Raw genomic sequence first — 21,956 nt, forward strand, 5'->3', positions numbered from 1 at the left:
TTCCAAACTCCCATCAGGCAATTTCCATAGGTCAGTAGCGTATCTCTGGTACATTTAACTAAAATTAGAACACAGAATGGAAGTTGACCAAGTATCACAAAGCTACAAGTGATATTAATTAAATTTAAAAACCAGTAGCAAAGAATGTCCAAAAGATGACTTTTGTAACTTTTCTACTAGTGTTCCAACTTGAACGGCATTATAGATCCATTGCCGTTTCCCTGAAAAAAAGATCTCTCTTACTAGCAGGTCAAAAGGAAGAACTGTTAATCTGATTTATACCAATGCAATTTCTTGGCATTTGCTGCAATGCATTTCAGATAGGATATAATGGTATTTCCTGACATTTCTATCTCTTTTCTTGAATGTTACAAATATAACTTTGTGATTATTTGACTGGTATTTTAAGCAAACAGCCCAAAACCCATTTTGCAAATCTATGTAGTTAAGAAAACCCTCAAAATCAAAACACAACACTAAGTAAACCTTCACGCTCTCTAAAGCCAGAAAGTATCTTGGGTATGAGATGCATGGAATTTCAAGTTGCTACATATGCAGACTGAAGATTTTTCCTGATCTTTTTCTTGCAGAAGGCCACTGCAGCAGGAATTAAATAAGGAGTCAGTATTCTCTGGAATTTGCTCTGCTGAACAAAGTGATTTCTTCATGACTGATACCGTTTTGAGTTTTGGCTTACAAAAAATCACTCATGAAAATTTTGCTGTGTTAAAGAACTTTGTAAAGCGTGTATGATATTTTAAGATAATGTACATGTTTTACAAACACAAACTACAATAAGTATAGAAAGAAAATGGTGTCTGTACCGCTACCTGAAGCCTGGCCAGAATGCTGGCCTTCTTGGAGTTCGATGAATAGCTTCTAGAGCACGACACACTGCAGAAGCGTTTTGTTTTAGAGTAAAAAGCGTCACGGACACCAACCATTCCACACATCTCGCATGTAGCTGATCAGAGGAGAGAAAAAGCCAAGTGTTAAAGAGCGCAATAAAGACCTCTAAAAAAATCAGAACAAAGACAACCTAAGGAAGATCCTGTAGGTGGCACCACCAAACAGTTTCTCAGGGTTTGAAACACAAGAGAATTGCACAGAAAAAATAACTTAAAATAAGAACACCACCACAAATGTCAGTGAAACACTATGAACCTCGAGTTCACTGATGAAAGGGTGCCACCTCCTTTCTGCTCCCTATTAATTTTACCCCTGGTAGAAGTGAATGACCCAGCTAAACCATCTAAAGCAGATTTCTGTGTTTTCATGGTTCTCAAGGAAACATCTGCTTTGAATCTGGGCCTGCCAATCTTGATTTCCTCTAAATATTTAATACTTCCGACCTGAAGTAAAACCAGGTCTCTCTTTTGAATTATAAATTAGTATACCCAAAGTACCCTAGCCCACCAATATTCTCTTCCAGCTTCAGAGGTTGACAGCATCACCCACCAAGTTGTTCAAGTTCATAACAAGAGTTTGTGACCAACTTATTCTAATGAGACAATACCAAGATCCTACCCAGAGAGAGCTCTACTAATCACTAATGATTTTGGCTAAAGTATTTTTCCCCGATGATGACAATAAAAAGCCATCTTCACTTTTTTAATTATTTTTTTCCAGTATACCCTAGCTCACAGCTAGGGGGTAGTGAACAGGTATACGTTGACAGACTTTATACAGCAGTAATAATGAAACTTTCCTAGTACAGGAAGGAATATATTTTAATATATTACATATACAACATAAAGGGTAGAGAGAATATATGCCAAAGTGTAGAGAGAACATACTGACATTTTCCTCACAGCTCAAAAAATAAAAACAACTTACATGAGAACATACACATGCATATAGACACAATACACATTTGATGGGAGGGAAGATGTTCCCATACCCATCCTGCCAGCAGGATTCAAAAAAATCAATCTTATTTCAGTTTAGCAAAAACCAAATGATTCCCCCCTCCCAAAACAGACCATCCCAAACCTTCAAGCTGGTTTGGTCCCTTTTCAACTGGGTCCAACGTTTGGGATTGGACCCTCACAACTCACAGCACAGGCTAGAAATCATAAACACCAAACCCTTTGTACTCACATACCACGTACTTACCCATGCCAGATTTGCCATCTGGGTAAGTATAGACCTGTCCATTGTTCTTTATAATTGGGAGACTGGATGGCAAAGGAGCAACCTCCTCTTCACTCTCATCTGAACTGGAGCTGCTGCTGGTGTCCTCGCTACAACTATCATAACCGTCAAACATCCCGAATGAATCACGTCTTTTCCTTTCTGCCCGTGAAGTATGTTCTGTCTAAAAATCAAAAACAAACAAACAACAAAAACCCCAAGGAATAGCGGAGCATTCTGAATGTCAATGTTTCAAAGCCAAGCTAAAAAGTTTGTTTCAAAGGTCAAAATCAGCCTTCAAAAGTAGATGTACTAACAAGCTGCTCTATCAGCAGAGAGATATGAGCCATATATTGCCAATTAAATTAGTACCGGTATAGTCGTAACTAGCCGATTTTTGTTACTGTGATATACAGGAAGAAAAATCTCTCTCGTGATCCACTGAGAATACACAGTAGCAGTCCATACATTTCTTTCTCTTGGTATCTTCAGAGTTCATTAAACCTGATGTGCTGAATAATGACAGCCACACAGATCTTATATGCAAATGAGCACATTCCAGATGGCTGCAGCCAATTTCACTAAAATTCATTCATTTGAGAAAGCTGGGCAGAGAAAAGGCAGTTCAACCAAGAGGGCACTTATTCCACAGGAACAGAAATGAGAGTATATCTCTGCTCTCGTTGGCTTGTGGGGTTATTGATAAATCACTTGGCTTCCCTCTGATTCAGTTCCTCACATGTGAAGCAGGAATACCTCTCTACCTCACAGGGAGGTTCTGAGGATTAATACATTAACAATTATGAAGAGCTCAGTTACTATGGCAATAGGGTCTGCATAAATGCTAAAAAGATAGAAAGGTGATTAATTTGCCACTGTTATATACGAAAACTTGTTACATAATAGAGTTTTGCTATAACAAAAAAAAATCTGAGGTCAAATAAAAGCATACAATTTTGAAGAACGCATGACAGTTAAGCCATTTCCAGCAAAGGCATTAGAGAAATATAAACAATATATTAACTGATTTTTTTTTCTGATGGGCATCCAACACATGCATTTTAATAGTGACAATTTTCACTTTATTAATCTTACACAGCTCTACTGAAACAAGGCTACTGCTACATGAGCTGCCCTCATTAAGCTAAAATAAAAAAATTCAAAGTATTTCCATTACCCTTAACAGTATTCTGCTAAGTTTGAGAGGAAATAACAGATAAAGAGAAGACAAAGAAAAATGCTACAAGAGAAGCACAAGTTAGAAGAATGCAGTTCAGCCAAGAAAACAGAAAAAAATATTAAGAAAGCCTTTGCCTCTACTTCCCTTTCCAAGAGCTAATTTTATTTAGAAGTCATTGTAGACAGAAAAATAATGTGATGGGACTTTTCCTTCTTAAATTGCATTTGGATTCATAGCTTTAAGATTTCATCACAGTAATTCCCCAAATCCCTTTCTTAGAGAGTATATGCCTGAACAGCTTTATTGTTGGATCTCATCCGAGCCTTTTTCTGCCATGCTATCCCTTTATTATAATATTCTCTATTCTCCTTTGCAATCTGACTAAACCCTATTATGGAAGGATTTTTATATAGTTAAAAGGGAAAACCGATTTCTACACTGACCCAAGCCTAGCATCCAACTGAAAAAAAAAGACCCCAAATAAAAACCAGTAAGCACAAAAGGTTATGCAATAAGGTAAATAAATTTAACACACTTAAAGCAGCTCTGAAAAAAACACAACAACAAAAAGTCAGTGTAACGTTAATTACGCACACATTCCTCAGCCAACAATTCAAAATTATATTAAAGCCTATCAAAACTTAGGAGAGCATAACTTGACAACTCCTTGAAGAAACTGACACCTGCCTGATGTAGCCGGGGGATCAGTCGCAATCATTAGAGGAAAGACTGAGCGACAGCAGCACAAAACCTAGGCCTGACCTGCCCCAGTTACAAGCCTTACCTGCACACTACCACGGAGGCTATTAGCCAACAAGATACAAGGGGAGTTATTTGTTTGTGTGCGCACGTGTGGGTAGATTAAGGCAGAAGTTGAGCACAACGTTGCCATGGATACAGTGTTCTGCAAACAGTGCCAGTGATTTCCAGCTCAGAACATGAAGACTAGTCATTTTCCTCAAGATCTCACTAACTCCTTAACATCTCACAATATTTAACTTTCCTTGACTAGTCTCCTCTAGGAAATAGAAGGCAATCCCATACTAACCATTCACAGCAGTAATACCAGAACACCACGGCACCTTCTAGTATTACGGATAGATGTTAGTGGTGTTTCAGAGCCCAGGGGCAGGCTCTCCTTCCTCATTCACTCATCCTCCCTAAGTCAGCTGATCTGATTTCAGTAAGAGATTAGGGCCTTGTCCCACATAAAGGAGGGCTTCAGCCCTTTAGTGGAGGCTGCAGGACATGGTAGTCTCGGGACATCCCTTCTCCATTCCGGACTGGAGAACTCCAGACCCACAGGGCAGTTCTGCTTCGCCCAGCACTTTGCTGCAGAGGTCTGAAATGCTGGAGCAGCTCGGAAGGAGGAAGAGAAGTGCAATCCATCCCCACTCCCTCCAACGCTCAATGCCACGGTGCAGGAAGCCTGTGGCCAGCACTGCTCCCACTGCAAGGGGAGGTGAAAGAAAACTGGGAGGCTGGAGGCAAGATGAAGGACCAGTGGCACAGAAGGGACGACAGGCTGCTCTCGGCAAGCCGAAGCACAGTGCAAGATTGCAATTGCAGATACCACAAGAGCACAGTTGGCTCTTTTTTTTTTTTTTTTTGTTCTTTTGCATCACATATATTTAGAACCTCAGTCTTACTGCCAAGCCCTCTTTGCCAGAATATCCACAGATAAGAAAGAAAATATTTCTACTTTCTATACGGAAAGTTGGGCCCTCTACTAAGAAAATAATTCTTCAGCATTATACAGGTTCCTAAATAGCAATCATCAAGTTTGCTGAGTTTAACGACACTGTCAAAACAAGTCTCATATATCACTTTTCCATTCACTTTTTATTTGGCCAAATTGTCCCAGTTCAAGTTATAGGCGACCCAAAAGAGCAGTTTGCTTATTGTTTTAAAATAATACTGTAGTTTTATAAAACATTTTTATCCAAGCTTTTGCCAGATGATGACCATGTTTGCCAGATAATTTGTGTAGGACATTCTTAATTTATAATTGTTATCTGGATTGTAATTCTGCAGAAACTACTCAAAATATGTTTTGTGAGACTTGGAAAAAGTACGGTTTTGCAATAAAAAAACCAAAGTACTTTGTGCACAGAAGTAGGTGGAAGTTAGGGAGGATGATATGAGACTACCTATCCTGGAATTTTGCTAGAGCAGATCAAAACATTTATATTTTGATAATAAACACCACTAAAGCTCTTCTTAACCCATGCTGAGAGACAGCATTTGTAGAAACAAGTGAACACCATGTGGAATCTCTGCTAACCCTTCCTGCAGAACTGAGAGGCCCTATTCTTTTGCAAATCCAGTCTAACATCTGGAACAGACAAAAGTTGGGGTACAACTCTGAACTCAAACGTCAAAAAGGACATTATATGCCTCAAACAGAACCATAACGGAGATGAAGCAGCTGCTTCGGTCACAGCAGCAGCCTGGAATTCCTGCTGCGCCCTTGCAAGTGTGGAGCAGCAGCACGCCTTACCAGCTGACCAGCAACATCTTCTCTGTCTGACAAAAAAAAGCACCTAGCCATGGCAGCTACAGGACCTCTATGAATGGGACCCTCAGCAAGAACAGCATATTACCCTGCAAGGTCCTCCCATCAAATTTTGAGACACTTTTCAGAAGAATGCAATCCCTCACCCCAAAAAGCTACCAGAGACTAACAGTAGTAGTGACTTGATCTAACAACTACAACCACAGTAAGATCAATCCATGTTTCACGATGTAGGCATAGAAGGGGGGAGGGGGGAGTTTTCTATTATTAGAAGCTGGATCTAGCACTGAAAATCACGCTGAGGGTTGTCTTTTCCTCCAGACCAAACCAGATGAGCGTACTTCACCTTCAAACAAATGAGGGAATAGCATCCTGCCTATCTGCAAAACATGCGTTGAGCAAGAGGCTGCCTTACTGTAAAACTTCAAACCTTGTAGCTGGTTAATACCAAACGAACAGTAGCTTAAGTAACGCCAACACTAAGAGCGAGCCTAGTAGCACATTAAGCAGAAGCAATGCACAAACAAAAGAAGGAGACAAACTTTTAAGCATACTGGCTAAGGCTTATTTTCCTAATGAGATTACTGGTTCCTCACCAGGGAAGATATTTAGTCATAGTGATACAAAGTCGAGGGTAAGTGGGACTGGCAAATAAGCCTGTACGACTATTTGCTTGGGGGGTTTTCTTGCATACTTTTCTTTATTGAAGGGATGGGTGGAGAAAGGAACTCTTAAGAACTGCTTTCTTATTCTGCCCAACTTCCCATTTTCCTGTTCTTCCTCTCCTCCCTGCAAATACTTGGCAACAATGTATTTCTAAGAAATACTCTTAATTAACCATTACACAAGGCAAATGGTACGATAAAAGAATATAGTTAAGGGAACCGGTTTCCCTAAAAGCAGGAAGGCAACTCTAAACAAATATAACTAGTTTCTCACTCCCTTACCATATACTGGTACATACATACAGTTGAATTTGGTCAGCACATTATAGCATGCACTCTTTGAGCGTAACAGCTGCTCTTTCAGCACAAAAAGGGTGAACAATGCATGGCCAAAACACAAACTAAAACTATTTAATGTTAATTAGACATCAAATACTTACTCAGGAAATTGCTTTAGTGTCTTGATGAAGACTATGCTTGAGAATTGGCAAAATTTATGAAAAAGTGTTTTGAAGGTGATAACTTGCTACAAAAAATACCCCATGATTAAGTAACCAAACTTTTGCCCCACAAAAGTGCATCCTGGACAAAGGAGGATGATCCAGAATGGTCACGGAAAGGTTTCAAACCCCACAATGTGGTTGTCGTTACTACTGAATCAATTTGGTGCTTGAATTCAGAGCGGTAGCAATTCAGAGCTTTGAGTACAAGAGCTGTAGCTTAACAAAGGCCTACCAGCACCCAGACAGATAGGCATCACTTTCTATATACAGATCTAACCCCCAGGAACACAACAGAAGTATGGACAGATGGTATTTGAGGCCAAGGTCAACAGTGAGGTCACCGCAACCTTCAGGCCGAGGGTCTGCGATAAGACATGTTGGCTTTAATCACATACCCTTGACAGACTGTGCTTTGCCAAGCTGGTATTAAATTGGATGCGCAGCTTTTGTTTTCGAAAGTTCATTAACGTTTTTTGCTACCAGCTTAATTTTAGCTCTGGACGTTAGCATTAAGGAAACAAGATGATGGAACTAATTTATTACAACTCTTCTGAATGTAAGCTGGCCAACATAATTTTCTGTAGTAATACTAGCTTGCCCCCTGTGGATCTGAAGTCTAATTGTGCCTCATAGCATGACAAAAAAAGAAAATTCAAACATGGTACCAATTTAAAGAAAACATACTTTCAGCTTTCATTAAAAACAAACAAACAAAAAACCCCCAAAGCTAAACATCTTGGGATTCCTGGAAATCAGAACCAACCAAACTTACTTTTTTATACAAGCAACTCACCTCTATCTGGAAATGTGCCTTCCACTCTTATTATAAGTAAAATCTCTGCTGGAAAATTACAGAAATGTTTTTTCCTGTCTCTTCATTTGCTATGTATGACAGCATTTTGTCTGAAGCCAGTTTCTGCTGTTTGCCAATGGTTTTGTCCATAGCCTCTTCCCCAGGGGGTTTCACACAAGAGGGGAGACTCTTTCATAAAAAAATATATCAAATTAGCAGGCAATTTTGGAGGGGGTGTGTGATGATTAATATGTGAAATATCTGAGTTTTGAAAAAACTGAAAATTTTTTACAAACTCCATTATCTTTCTACAAAGCCCTTACAGGAACATCTGGAAGAGGCAAATATTTCACTTTAAACACTGTGTTATCATTAAAAAAAAATCAATTTAAACGTAAAAAAACCAAAAACCACCACCAACCCAAAACCAGTCTTCGACACCTGAATTCATTCCATGTGCTCAGAGCCACATTCAGCAAAACATCACACATGCCCAGAGCGTACCGACTTACCTGAGAAATGAAGGTATGCAGTAGTAGTTTGCAGAAGGTATCAAAAGCCTTGCAAAATTAGATCAAATTTTAGAAGGTAAGAGAAATGAGAGCCAATGAGAGGGAACTTTTGTACATCTTTTCATTGTTGCCACAGCCACCCAGCATTTTGGGGAGCCACAATGAAGAGAATTCTTTCTTTTAGTCTACAATCCTTTTGCACATGCACAAGCCTACACAGTCTCAAAACCAACACCTAAACTGTTCTTGTGGCATGAAGAGTCACTTCCACATAGCAGAGTACATACCTCTGCTACGTTTCCCTACAGCTTACGTTACAGACTTCCTCAAAAATCATCCCTAGGCAAAAGCAATGAGTAAACGCTACTAACCTACCAAGTTTGATGGCTTTTTTAATGGACTATATTGGTTTGGTTCCCATGTAATGTTCCCGATTAGACACTCTCATAGTCTTTTTATTCCATTCCATTCCTTACAAGTCAAAATCAGACTGTTATAAACAAATAAAACAAATAAGTAAATGCAGGTTCTCAAACCTGCAAGATAATCTTAATTTAAAATACTAAAGACAGCCCTAAAGCTTTCAGTTTTAACTGGGTTTAGATGTGAAAAATCACAAGGGTCGCCACCAACATTTTAAATAATTATTTAAAAATTAATTACTTATTCCACACACAGTTATTTCTACCATAATCAGCATATGCTTTGCACTAGGATTGGTTTTGTTTTGGTTTTTTTTTAATTTTTTAAAGCCACACTGGACAAAAATCCCAACACTTTAAAACATCTCCAGCAACAACCTGAAACTGGTTTCACGAGTTTCCTGCTCTTCACCTTCAGAACAAAGTCATAATATGAACAGTCGTAAAAATTAAATAGAGGAGGGGGAACTGGATGCAAAGAATCCAAAACTTTTGAAGTGCTAATGTTAAAGAACACTCTACAGCACTTGAAATGAGCACGACTGGAGAACTGAAGCTTAAAGGCTTGGAGCACAAGAGGAAGTTGCTGAAACAACAGGGCTTTGGGGGACCACTCTGGGAACGCGCACCCGAGCCCGCCCGCATCGCTCCCAACCGGAGCCTCTCAGCGCTTTTCCTGCCGCCCCCGGCAGGGGGAAGGGGAGGGAGGAACCCCCACCGACCCCACCGCGGGCCGGGAGGGCCGGGGGGCTCCGCCAGCAACGGGGATCCCAACAAAGGGGGAGCCGCCGCTCTCCGCCTCCACGTGCCCGCGGGTCCCCCACTGGTGACAGGCTGGGCAGCGCTGCCAGCGCCCACCCACGGCTCCGGGGGGGCTCCCCCGCCGCTCGGGGGGCTCCCCTGCCTCTTGGGGGGAGGGGGAGGCTCCCCAACAAACTTCTGGCGAGCGCGTCCGGCGGAGAGCCAACCCCCCTCCGCGCCCTGCGGGGGGCGGCACGGCGGAGCCCCCACCCCAGGCTGGGACCCCACCTCCACCCCCGCTCCCCAAAAAGCCAGGGGGCGCGGGGGCTGCTCCCCCCCCAACCCGGGGGCCGCCCCGGTGCGGGCACGGCGGAGGGGGGTGCTCAGCCCCGCCGTGGGAGCCCCGCCGCTCCCCTCAGCCGCCCGGGGTCCCCCCTCCGCCGCCCCTCAGCGGCGCAGCCCCCGCCGCCGCCTCCCCCGGGGCCGCCGTAACTCACCAGGTCCTTTGTGTTTTCCATCAGGCCCTCATGGGCAGGAGCCGCCCGCCGCCTCTGCCCCCTCCCCTCGGCTCGGCCCCCTCCGCCCGCCGCCTCCCCCTGCGAGGGGCCGGGCCCGGCGGGGCGGGGGCGGCCCGGGAAGCGCAGCCTCTCACTCCGCCGGAGAAAGAAACCCAACTCCCTGCGCCGGGATATCAACAACATTAGCATAACACCACTGCGCAGGCGCGGCGCCCGGCCCACCGCGCGCCCTCATTGGGCTCCCGCCTGGTTGGGGCTTCCTCGCTCGCCGTACCCCCCTCCGGGGGGAAACCATTCGGAAACGGGTGGGGGGAGCGCTCAACGCCGGGGTAGAGGTTGGGGGATAAAAGCGACACCGCCAGGGCTCGTTGTGGTTCTCGGTGGGTGGCGGAACACGCGGAGCGGGCGCGGGGCCGCCGGTGAGCGGGGAGTTGTTGCCAGTCGCGGGGTGAGACCCCCCCATGGCGCGCAATGGAGCGGCCCAGCCGTGGGCCGCGTCACGTGGGATGCAGGGAAGGGGGGGGGAGAAGGAAGGCAAAGAAAGGAGGTCACGTGATGGTGCCTGAAGGCTAGGGAGCGTGGCCGGGTCACGTGGGTGAGGGGCAGCAGCACGAGCCTATCAAGGCTGGGGGCGGGCCGAGGTAGGCTATATAGGGGAGTCACGTGGTTAGGATGCACTACTTCCGGTTCCGGTGGCGGCAGTGGTCCCCGTGAGGAGCGATGCGGGCGGCGGGAGTGCTGGGTCCGGCGGCGGCGAAGGGGAGCAAGATGAAAATGAGGAAAACAAAGACGAAAATGAAGAAAACGAATAAGACGGCGAAGCATCTTCCACCGCGTATGGATGCGAAGGCGGCTGCGGTGGCGGCAGAGCGGGTGGCGGCGAAGCAGGCGGCGGCGGAGGCGGCTCGCCGTGCCCGGCACCTGAAGGCGCTCCGCCGCGTCCCGGGCGCTGAGCGGGAGCTGGAGGAGCTGGTGTTCGGCCACGGCCTCGACGTGGGGGAGGACGAGCTGCTGCAGCGCCTGGCCGGTCCCCAGCGGGTAGGGCTCGGTCCCCGCGGGCGGCTCCTGCCCCGCCGCCACCCTCGGCCCGGGCCCCGCTGCGGGGAGGGGCCGCGTTCGGGGACCCCTTTCCCGTTTCCCGCCAGCCCGTCTGTCATCTCCCTCTGTCGATTCGCGGCTGGGCTAAAATGGCTTGTGTGATTGTTTTCAGCTTCATGACACAGAGAGGAAAAGTTTTCAGGAAGGCTCCAGTGATTCAGAAGTAGAAAATGAAGCAAAAGGTAAAGTCTTCTCTAAAAAGCCAGCCTGGGTGGATGAAGATGATGAAGCTGAGGAAAAGTAAGTCCAAGGTTGCAGGTGGGAATTATGTGTCATACCTAAGAATGAGTGTTAGTGGCTTCGGTTTGAATGACCTTCATGTTCTGTGTGTTTTTTCCCCTCTAGCGTTGATATGACCCACAGGTATAGGAAAGACTTCATGAAAAGCGATGCTGAGAAGGTTCTTACGAAGAAACAGCTAAAAAGAAGACTTGAAGAACAGTGAGTTTCATTAATGCTATTGTGCCTAATTTTATCAAGATGAGATAAGATAGTTATATGACATGCAGAGTTACATTTCTCTTTACCCATTCTATTCACGTGGCCTGTTTAAAGTTAGTGCTACTTAGAGTGTTTGCACTACTTTAAAATCTAAATTAACACCAAGAATAGTAAATAAAATGTGCATTAGCATTGTCAAGACCAATTCACTTAATACTTGTTTAAGTAGAGGTGCACAAACTAATTTGCTCTCTAGGGAGTTATACCAGAACTTTTTTTTATAGCAATGCATTGCTTTTTAAGTTGGGTGATGGAAGGTACTGGCTTGGTAAGAATAAACTGAAACGTGAATGCAGTCAGATAACAAAGCAGAACTTCAGCTGTGTTGAGGTTGTGATGTTGGTATGTGTCACTCCAAAGAACAGCACTTTAATGTTTGGTATCATTTTTGCTTTAGTTTTGCATTCAGGAAGTCAGCAAAACTCAAAGTTGAGTGAAACTCTAAAAGATTTACATATTGCTCTAAGTGCAAATAATCTTGCAAAATTGTGACTGTACGTCTTATAGGTACTAAATGCTTAGAAAGAAATTACTTTCTAAAAAAACCTGGTTTTCTTTTTCTCTCTTCCCTCCCCTCCCCTTCTCTCTCTAGGTTTCAGCGAGCTATGGGAGGAGTTCCTGCCTGGGCTGACTTAGAAAACAGGCAGAAATCCAAAAAGACTGCAAGTGATAGTAAATAAATCTGTTACTATTCTAATAAGTGTTTCTGTGTTTCCCTATTCGGCTTCTTAGAAAATAATTATTTTTGATGTTTACTCAGTTTCGGTACTGTAATAATGTGTTGGATAAGTCAGCGTCCTTCCGTCCTTCCGTCCTTCCGTCCTTCCGTCCTTCCGTCCTTCCGTCCTTCCGTCCTTCCGTCCTTCCGTCCTTCCGTCCTTCCGTCCTTCCGTCCTTCCGTCCTTCCGTCCTTCCGTCCTTCCGTCCTTCCGTCCTTCCGTCCTTCCGTCCTCATAGGTTTTGCCTTTTTTTTTCACTGTCATTTGTCTTAATTAGGTGAGAGTGACGAAGACGACGATCTGCTTTGTAGAACTGGCAATTTCATATCAAACTCAGAGTCCCTGCCAAGAGGTATTCTGAAGGTAAAGGCAAGCCTATCTTTCCACCTCAGTTTGACCCACAGATACACTTTGACTTCTTTGTTGCTATTTGGGCAGTAAAATGAGTGACTGTATGACTTTCTTCTGTTTCTGTAACTGGACACTCTAAAGAGTAAGCAGTTGGACAAACTGGATAGTTCGCATCATGAAAGCATGAAATGATAGTTGAGATGTGTTGTTTGACATAAGAATTATTTTATGTACTCTAGAGTCTTCAAGTAGGATTTTAGTTTTTGCATAGGAAGGATGAAATTCTCCCACAGCTTTGAGGCTACTGAAGTGGTCTTTGAGAAGCAACAGCCTTAAATGAGTGTTTCTTACACTATCTCTTCTATAGCTGTTTCAGATGAGTCAAAATGGAGCTAGTTTTACATAGACTGTCAGTTTTGGAGTCTGTAGAAAGGCTAGCTAGCCTGTCTTATATCTGTGCTGCTGCACTGAAGCAACTTACCGAACTTGCTGCCTGTACTGCTTATGCTATGCTGCCTAAAAGTTATTCGTAGAGTGAATAAAGACCTATTACATTGACTGTTCATCAGCATAACCAAAAATATGGAATTCGTATTTTTTTAAACTGCTTGATCTGTGCTCTAGATGCGGACCTGTTTGCCTGCTAATCAGGAACGTTTTGCTGATGGAAGACTGGCAACTGTGCAGTTCCATCCATCTGCTCAAGTAGTCATGACTGCTGGGCATGATCGATCTGTGTCGCTCTTTCAGGTGAGGAATTTCAATCTATGCTATGTAAATAACCGCTAATACAGATCCTCTTCTTTATAAGTATACCGGAGAGAGCCTGCAATGAGAGACTTTCTTTTCTTTCTTCCTGGGATGGTGTGCTCACAGGGGTTGTAGTGCCTGTGGTTAGTAGAATTTGCTTGCTTGAAGGCATCTTGTTGGAAGAAATTTCCATCTGTGACTTCATACCAACCACTTCCAGTGTATAGGCAAACTTAGTTGTATCAGGGTGTTTAGCTGAAGGTTTGTTTTTAAAAACACTTGCTTTCAAGGTTTGCAGTGATGAGGACTAAAGAGGGTTTTTTTTTCTTAATTGTTTGTGAAGCCTGTGGTGTGGGGAGCAGTCCGCTTTCATTTAAAACTGTAATACTGCTGTGAAATCACTTTGGGGGTGGAGATTGTACTGCAGCAGGAAGCCACTCACCCTGGAACACTCCCGCCTGCTCCTCTGAAAACCAAAGATCATAACTCTGTTTAGGATCTTCCAACATGGCCTAGTATCAGTGACATGGTTAAAGACACAAGTCGAATTTGACGTTCTCGCAGGGCTGCGGGAAAGGCCAATGTGAAGCAAATGCTTCTGCTTAGAAAAGCACAATAGAAGTGATTATTTGAACAAAGCATAGGCAAGATAGGGAAGCGTAGGAGGTGTGAAGTATATCCAGGGAGGCTGGGATTGCCTGATATATAAGCTGAGGAGCCAAGAGCCAGGTTATTTGTAGATTCAGAAGAGAGGGAGAGATTAATGCTTCAAACTGGTGTACCTCCTACTGTTGCAGTCTCTTGTACTGGCTAGTTGATATGAATTCTCTATGTAAAACTATTTGGTATGTTCCTTATTGTGATAATCTGTTTTTTCTGAAGGTTGACGGTATAAGGAATCCAAGAATACAGAGCATCTATTTAGAGAGTTTCCCAATTTATAAGGCTTGTTTCAGTGTTGATGGAGAGCAAGTTATAGCCACTGGTACTCACCATAAAATGTTCTTTGTGTACGACATGATGAGTGGAAATATTATTCCTATACAGAGAGTAAGAGGTACGTTTTATTGTGCTCTAAGTGTCTGGACATGGTTGAAGCTGTCCCAAATGGAGATGGCATATGAATTTCCTTTAAAAGGAAGTGTAGTGAATTGTTGGAGGTCATATTTTTATCTTCAGGGATCCTTACTCAAGTACCATTAACTTTAGTTTGTCTGGGATAATAAAAGTTAATTGTCACACATAAACAAGGCTGAGTTGTAGCTTTACTGTGAGAATAGAAACGAAAAGCTGAAGTGGAGTCAGGTCTTATTCATATTCACCATACCTCTGAATGTTGAGGAAAAAGAATAAATTACACCAGTTTGAAGTTCTGAATCTTTTTTTAAAGGTGTGGACGAAAGATTTCTCAAAAGCTTCGAACTCTCTCCAGACGGATCATTTATGCTTCTAACTGGAACTTCAGGTTACCTTCACTTGTTGTCAATGAAGGTAGTTTCTCTTCGTGGTTCATGTAACTTCAGTTTCTTGGTACCTTTTGCCTTTTGAATCTGCTTGCTTCTATTTAATCTGAAAAGCAATCCAGCTTTCAGCTGAAGCAAAGGTTATGATGCATATTGTGACAACCTTCAAAACTGAGGTGCTGAATCAACTAACTGTAACATTAGAAAATTATTTTTGGGTGTCTGGGAGTGGTTTTTTGATTCCACAGTTCTCTTTGGGACTGGTGGAGCTAAGGCCAGAGTTCCGTGGGGTTTTAAGCTGTCACTGGAAAAAGTTGTACATCAACATTGTATTTTGGCTGATTGCATGAACTCTGTGCTGTCAAAAGGAACGGCCTCAGCATGGCACAGGCAGCTGAGAGTGGAAGAAGTACAGGACTGCTCTTTTGGGAACAGCACTAGTGTACTGTGTTAGTGAATCATGCCGTCTGCTGCGATTCGTAATGCATGTAGGGTTTTTTCAGTTAAATTTTACAATGCCATGTGATGGCAGCTGGATTTGTTTTAAACTTGTACTCGGAAGTATACCTTTTAAAAAAAGTTTAGTTCCATTATATAATGAGGACCCTTGAGCAAGGGAGCAAATGAGTGTTTATTGAACTGGGCTAGTTGTGCCGTAATAAATTGATCGTGGACTCATGAGCATTGGCTTGTGCTCTGGTCTGTGGGCACTGAAAATGTTCGTGCTGTTCTTCTAACGCCAGTGTAGCTAACTTAAGGCTTTTGTGGGACAGGAGTACAGCATCAACTTTCCTACAGATTTTTGGCAGAGTCATTGTCACCATTGTTGTTCTTCATCCTATAGACAAAGGAGCTAATTAGCACTATGAAGGTAAATGGAAGATGCACTGCATGTGCTTTCACTCCAGACAGCAGTAAAGTATATAGCTATTCAAGTAAGTATTCTCTCGAACAGCACTAATGATAATTCTGTTGAAACTGCATAACCTTCTGTAAGTCATTTCACAGAATCCCAGGCTGGCAGGGGTTGGAAGGGACCCCTGGAGATCATCCTGTCCCACCCCCTGCTTGAGCAGGCACACCCAGAGCAGGGGGCACAGGCGGGGTGTGAATGTCTCCAGGGAAGGGACTCCACAGCCTCTCGGGGCAACCTGTGCCACTGCTCTGGCACCTGCACAGGAAAGAAGTTTCTTTTCATATTCAGGTGGAATGTCCTGTGTTCCAACTTGTGGCTGTTGCCCCTTGGCCTGGCGTTGGGCACCACTGAAAAGAGCCCGGCCCCATCCCCCTGACACCCACCCTTCAGATATTTATGAGCATTGATGAGATCCCCCCTCAGTCTTCTCCAGGCTGAACAAAACCAGCTCTCTCAGCCTTTCCTCACAAGGGAGATGCTCCAGCCCCCTGATCACCTTGGTAGTTCTCTGCAGGACTTGCTCAAGCAGTTCCTTGTTCTTCTTAAACTGGGGGGCCCAGAACTAGACACAGCCCCCCAGATGTGGCCTCACTGGGGCAGAGCAGAGGGGGAGGAGAACCTCCCTCGCCCTGCTGGCCACACTCCTTTTCATGCACCCCATGACACCACTGGCCCCCTTGGCCCCAAGGGCCCGGTGCTGGCTCAGGGTCACCTTGCTGCCCCCCAGCACCCCCAGGGCCTGCTCAGCAGAGCCACTTTCCAGCAGGTCACCCCCAAACTGTACTGGTTCGCGGGGTTGTTCCTCCTCAGGGGCAGGACCTTGCACTTGCTCTCGTTGAATCTCATCAGGTTCCTCTTGGCCCAGCTCTCCAGCCTGTCCAGGACTCATTATCGTTATCTTGTTACTTACTGTTTTGCAAAGATAATTGAAAGACTTTATGGCAGTATCTGGCCTAAAAATACAACCAAGTGATCAATTATTAAAGAATGGAATTAACTAATTTAGTATGCCTTTGATTGTTTTTTAAAATACCCTATGTTTGATAGCTATAACTGAGCTAATAATTTTAATCTAATGAAATTTATTTTAACAAAATAGACAAACAATATGTTCTGTGTATATGGCTTCTATAATCTAATTTATTCTGTAACCAGAGGAAGGCGAAGTCTTTATTTGGGATGTGAGAAGCAGAAAGTGTCTACACAAATTTGAAGATGAAGGTTCTTTGGAAGGGAAGTGCATCGCTGTTTCAAGAAATAACCAGTATGTGGCATGTGGGTAAGTGACTTGGGTTGGACAACTTCTTCCTAGCTCATTTGGAGGCTCTTCAGTAAAATTGGTGGCTGGTGAGAGTGTAGGAATATGGATTAAGTTTGGTTGTAGTAAGGTTAGAGTAGAGGTGAATAGATGGATATTGCCTGTTTTAAGATAATTTGATTTGTTCTGTGTTTATCTAAAATACCATAATTAACATATGTTACATTATACTTACATATACCTATACATACACACATATATAACATTATAACATAATAACGTACTTAATACTAGTATCATTCCTAATGTATTACTGTTGCCATATATAGGTTTAGCAGTTAATTTTGAAATCATACTGGCTGAAATCACAAAATCTGTAGTACAAGTGTCAATTCAGGGTCTTCCCCCTTTTCCAGTTCTCTTTCCTGTACCCCTAATTTGGCTCCCACAAGGCAGCGTGTTAGCGTGTTGAAAAGATGCCTCAACTCAAAGCCCCAGGCTTGAAAGTGTTTCTCCAAGTACACTCAGGAAGATGCAACTTCAGCTAGCGTATCAATTCTTGTAAATGAGACTAGCAAATACTTAAGTACAGTATGCATTTTCTTAGCCCACTGCAGAAGATTTTTAAGTGGACTTAATACTCTACAAGGTATTTAAAAAGAAAAGCTTGAAACTATTTCAGAATCTTTTGATACCAAGCTGTCATTGCTTTGAATTCATTCAGTGTAAGAGATGGGCTTATCAGGGTGCTCCATAGTTAAGAATGTTTCATAGGGATAAAAATTAAAAAAAAACCCAAACCCCTCCACTAAATACTGTTAAAAACTCCAAAGCAAATTCAAGCTCCAAACAAAACATTGTTAGAAACTCTGGTAAATAATTGGAAATTACATTTTAGTTGAACGGTGGCTGAAGATAACAAGGCAATGTGTATTGTCGATGTTACTTCTTGGTATAGTTTTTGTTAATTTCTTTTTTTTTTTTTTTTTAGTTCAGCTTCTGGAGTTGTAAATTTATATACTACTGACGTCTGCCTCAAAGAAAACCATCCTAAACCAGTAAAAGCCATAATGAACCTAGTTACATCTGCTACATGTGTGACCTTCAATCCGACCACGGAAATTTTGGCAGTTGCTTCCCGTGAAACTGATGAGGCTGTTAAGTTGGTATGTTCAGCTTCTTCATACAAGCTTTTCTTGTATCTTGATCAAAAATATTCCTGGTGACATAATAAAACGGATACTGAGCAGATAGACTGAAAAATTTGCTAGACTGAGCAGATCAGGGCAAGATACTGTATATTGATAGGGAAATAATTTTCTTCCCTTCAGGGAAGTTGTTCTGAAAATGACACCTTATGGTCTAGTTTACCTTTTGGTTTTCCCTTTTTAAAATGCCCTTATTTCAGTGCTGTAAACATAACTTGGCACCAAATGTGAATTTTCAGCAGCTGTTAACTGTAATGGTCTTGCTATGTGGTGTTTTTCCTAGCTTGTTCCAAAGTTTGCCAGCCTCGTCAGAATTCTGGCCAACAGTGGAACTATTGAATTAATCTGAGGGTCTAAATCCTATTTTTACTGCCTAGATGTAATTACTTAAAAATAAATGAGTTGCAGTAACTGTCTTTGTAGTGTTCCCTGCACCTTTTCTCCAGTAGAACTCTGTATAGAGTGGTGTAGGACAGGAGTATAACTGAACATTTGACCTTAACATTGACCTTCAATAATAAATTTGTGCTTTGATTTTAGTGGTTTTTCCTAATTGTTAACACTAATGACCTATTTCTCAATAGGTGCACATTCCTTCATATACTGTATTCTCAAACTTCCCGGTGTTCAGGAGAAAACAGATTTACCTTGCTCAATCTATGGACTTTTCTCCCAGAAGTGGTTTTTTCTCTGTAGCAAATAACAAAGGCAAAGCTTTGTTATTTAGGTATGTACTAAGTTAAGTTCATTAATCCCAGATAACGTGTTTATGTTCGGTAAGATGGGGCAGATGACTGGTAAGTGATAAGGTTTGACTTCGTGATCTGAATTTCAGCTGATGACTTAACTGAGTGCGGAGCTGGCTTTCCCGTATGAAGAATGAGCCTTTTTTATTGTCTCATTATATACATTGCTGCGGAGAGCCCTGTCAAAACTGTCCTTTTCTAAAATAACTAGGATGTAAAAGCCAGATACTGGATGCTCTCTCCTTTAAAAAAAATAGTTCCGATGATTAAAGGAAGATCTGTGCTTCAGTGGTACCATCCGTGTCTGGCACGGGTTTGGTCTAGCTGTAAAGGCAGGGTGAAAGGCACCTTTGGAGGGAGGGTGACCGAACCCTGGCGCAGGTTGCTCCAGGCAGGTTGTGTCCTTGGAGGTACTCAAAAGCACCTGGAGATGGTCCAGGGTAGCCGCCTCTGGGTGGTGCGGCTTTGAGCGGGGGGGTTGGACCTGTGACCTCCAGAGGCCCCTTCCAACCTCAGCCGGTTGGAGGTCCTGGTGCTCAGTCTCGGTGGGGTTTGCAGGCTTGCTGCACAGGGCACGTGGCAAGACATCATGGTTTATTTTGAGAACAATAATACACCATACAACTTGATTCTAAAATCCTAGTTTTAATGTGGAACATGAACTCAGAGGTTGATGTCTGACTAGCATAAGCTTAACTTCAGCCTTTTTGTAAGAAGGGAGAGGTGCTGGGGGTTTTTTCTGCTGCTGTGGTCAGGGGTAAGGAGTGGTCATAACTTGGAGCAGGAATATTTCTTTTTTTAAACTAACTTTATGTGACATTTGAAGAACTTTTTTTAATGTGAGATTTTAATGATTTACAAAGTCTGGCAGGGAGAATTTACAAATAGACTCCCAAGCAAGTACCTAAAAATGTGAATAAATCTTGTGATTTATCCTTTATTTGAATTTGAACTGCATGTTATAATGGCACTCAAGTAAATCTGGCATGTGATGATTGCTATCTTCAGCTACACCTGTATTTCAGATTAGCTAAGACTACTCAAAGTGACACTACTGAATAGCCGTTGCTTTTTGTGTTGTTCCCTCAGCAGGCTACTGAAGTTTTAAATCTGTCTCAACTTTGTTTTTTCTTCAGGCTGAAACATTATTCAGATTTTTAAAAGAAGATACAGAAGAAAATGGACCAGTAATTGAGGTAAAAGTAACGCTGGAACTGTTGACAATGTTGTCTTGAGGAACCTTATTTTCATTTTGGTACCTCTGCCTCTGTATAGCTGGCAACAAGGAGTTCTTGGCACTGTGTCATCTGAAACTGTCCTGCCTGGATCACTCATGTAGTAGCCGCCACACGATGGGCGACACTCAGGCTTGGCTTATCAGCCTTGGCTTTTCTACTAATGCTCTTACAGGGAGTTGGTAGTTCAACTAAACTTCTGGCCAGTCCTGCTGGCAGCAGTTTTAAAAACCTGAATATATGTAAATCAAACATACAGGCAGTGTTGTTAAAAACCACCTGTAGGCTGGCAGATACTTGGCTTGGTCCTGTTATGAAGTCATGCAAGTGTGCCCACACAAGGCTGCGTAGTTTCAAATTTAGATTACATAAATTACTGAAATTTGAAGTGTAGCCCGTGTGCAGATACAATTTTATTGTACACTTTAACCCCTTCATGGGAAACTGGAAAGACCCGTAGCCATTACAGTAATACAGCAGTTCTGTTTGACCCAAAATGTGTTAATAGTTATAAGCTAAACTTGTTCAGACTGGAAGCAGGTGAGTCTTCTGCAAGTTAAGCTTGCAAAAAAATTTTGTGATGGGTAAATGTTTAGAAGATACTAACGAAATTCTCTGTACTGATCTTTCCCCAGGTGTTGTAACCTGCAGATACAAGTATACTGGCAAATCAATCAAGTTTATTTTATATGGAAGTTCAAAAATACTAATGCAACATCTGTGTTTTTGAATGTTGTTCTGTAATAAATGTACCTGATAAGTTTCCAGGCAAGTTGTTTCAACTTCTTTCCAATGTTCTGTGTAAGGAAATGACTAAGTAGATTTTAACGGTTGGCATTCAAGCTGATGTCTTCAAGAAATGCTTAGATGTCTCAGTTGTTATGAGCATATGTAGTATTCCAATGCTGAAACAGAAAACATTGGTTTTGTGTAAACTGTAACCTCTGCTCCATGTGTTGAGCTTGAGGTTTTCCATCAGCTGGTTTCATTTGAGGCTGGGTTGGAAACAGCACTTTGCTGACTGGAAGAACAAATTAACCTGAAACCCTGTTGATGCAGGCGTCTCAGTTCAGCCCAACTTAATGGGCCAGCTGTAGCTTAAAGATAGCCTAAGCCAAAAAGTGCGAAATGCCCTGGGTTGTGCTTCCTGCCACCTGTGTGCCACAAAACCAACTGTATGTAATGTGGTTTTAATTCTTAAGACCCTATCCTTATCTGAAAGCAAAACATCCCACATATTGCTTCATGCTTGATTTTTAAGTCAGTTGTGAAATTGTGATACCATTAGGGTCACCTAGCAAGGACTGCTTTACAGCTCTTGTTGCTGGTTCTTCATCCGATGCCAAATATCACACCTCTGAGCACTTTGTTCCTGATCGGCCACCTCTTGTCTCTTTAAATACATGAATAAAAAGTTGACTAGGAATCTGCTACAATAAAAACCCTGGTTGGAGAATGAATTGTGACTAATACATATGTCCACTTCGCACGAGGGAGGTTTTTGGGCAGTAACATCAAGAGCCAAGGTGTTCCAGTAACCAGTAGAGAAGTCATTAAGCCTTCAGTGAAAGTGGCGTTACAGAAAAGGTACTCTGAGCATGAGAAAAAGCTAATTCTAGAAAATTTTTAAATACACAAGCCTGTTGTTAAATTCTTGTGATACTGTTTTAAAAAATAGAATATTGTGGTTTCTGATGTAATGGGTTTTCAAAATGGCTTTGCCAGTGAT

The 21,956-nt window shown here is 42.8% G+C and overlaps 2 protein-coding genes across 10 annotated transcripts in view; one reads left to right on the plus strand and one right to left on the minus strand.

Annotated features, from left to right (window-relative positions):
• Positions 1 to 10,195, minus strand: part of MBTD1 (mbt domain containing 1) — a 40,416-nt gene extending 30,221 nt beyond the window's left edge. For 2 of the 9 annotated variants that reach the window (XM_064467382.1, XM_064467383.1), the window contains exons 1-4: positions 9,962 to 10,195; positions 8,302 to 8,349; positions 2,116 to 2,317; positions 825 to 964 (exon numbers count right to left, since the gene is read on the minus strand). In XM_064467382.1, the coding sequence (XP_064323452.1) occupies positions 825 to 964; positions 2,116 to 2,317; positions 8,302 to 8,349; positions 9,962 to 10,171 (600 nt within the window). In that variant the 5' untranslated portion in view covers positions 10,172 to 10,195. Of the gene's footprint in view, positions 1 to 824; positions 965 to 2,115; positions 2,318 to 7,789; positions 7,979 to 8,301; positions 8,350 to 9,961 lie in introns of those variants that run through there. The other 7 variants (XM_064467377.1, XM_064467376.1, XM_064467384.1 and 4 more) reach the window with 7 other exon arrangements.
• Positions 10,196 to 10,652: 457 nt separating this feature from the next.
• On the plus strand, positions 10,653 to 20,990 carry UTP18 (UTP18 small subunit processome component). Its single transcript, XM_064467386.1, has 14 exons — positions 10,653 to 11,020; positions 11,193 to 11,320; positions 11,426 to 11,521; positions 12,174 to 12,253; positions 12,578 to 12,663; positions 13,276 to 13,401; positions 14,284 to 14,458; positions 14,792 to 14,892; positions 15,709 to 15,799; positions 16,936 to 17,059; positions 18,030 to 18,204; positions 18,831 to 18,973; positions 20,129 to 20,188; positions 20,863 to 20,990. Exons 1-13 carry the CDS (start codon positions 10,703 to 10,705, stop codon positions 20,151 to 20,153), a joined length of 1,668 nt encoding a protein of 555 aa, XP_064323456.1. The 5' UTR covers positions 10,653 to 10,702; the 3' UTR covers positions 20,154 to 20,188; positions 20,863 to 20,990.
• Positions 20,991 to 21,956: the final 966 nt, after the last annotated feature.

The sequence above is a fragment of the Phalacrocorax carbo genome, chromosome 16 (assembly GCF_963921805.1).
Source record: "Phalacrocorax carbo chromosome 16, bPhaCar2.1, whole genome shotgun sequence".
Classification (NCBI taxonomy): Eukaryota; Metazoa; Chordata; class Aves; order Suliformes; family Phalacrocoracidae; genus Phalacrocorax; species Phalacrocorax carbo.

Coding starts and splice junctions, on each gene's coding strand:
- UTP18 (XM_064467386.1), top strand. CDS start 10,703: ATGCGGGCGGCGGGAGTGCTGGGTCCGGCGGCGGCGAAGGGGAGCAAG. Junction 14,459..14,791: donor TCCTATACAGAGAGTAAGAG/GTACGTTTTATT, acceptor CTTTTTTTAAAG/GTGTGGACGAAAGATTTCTC. Junction 15,800..16,935: donor TAAAGTATATAGCTATTCAA/GTAAGTATTCTC, acceptor TTCTGTAACCAG/AGGAAGGCGAAGTCTTTATT.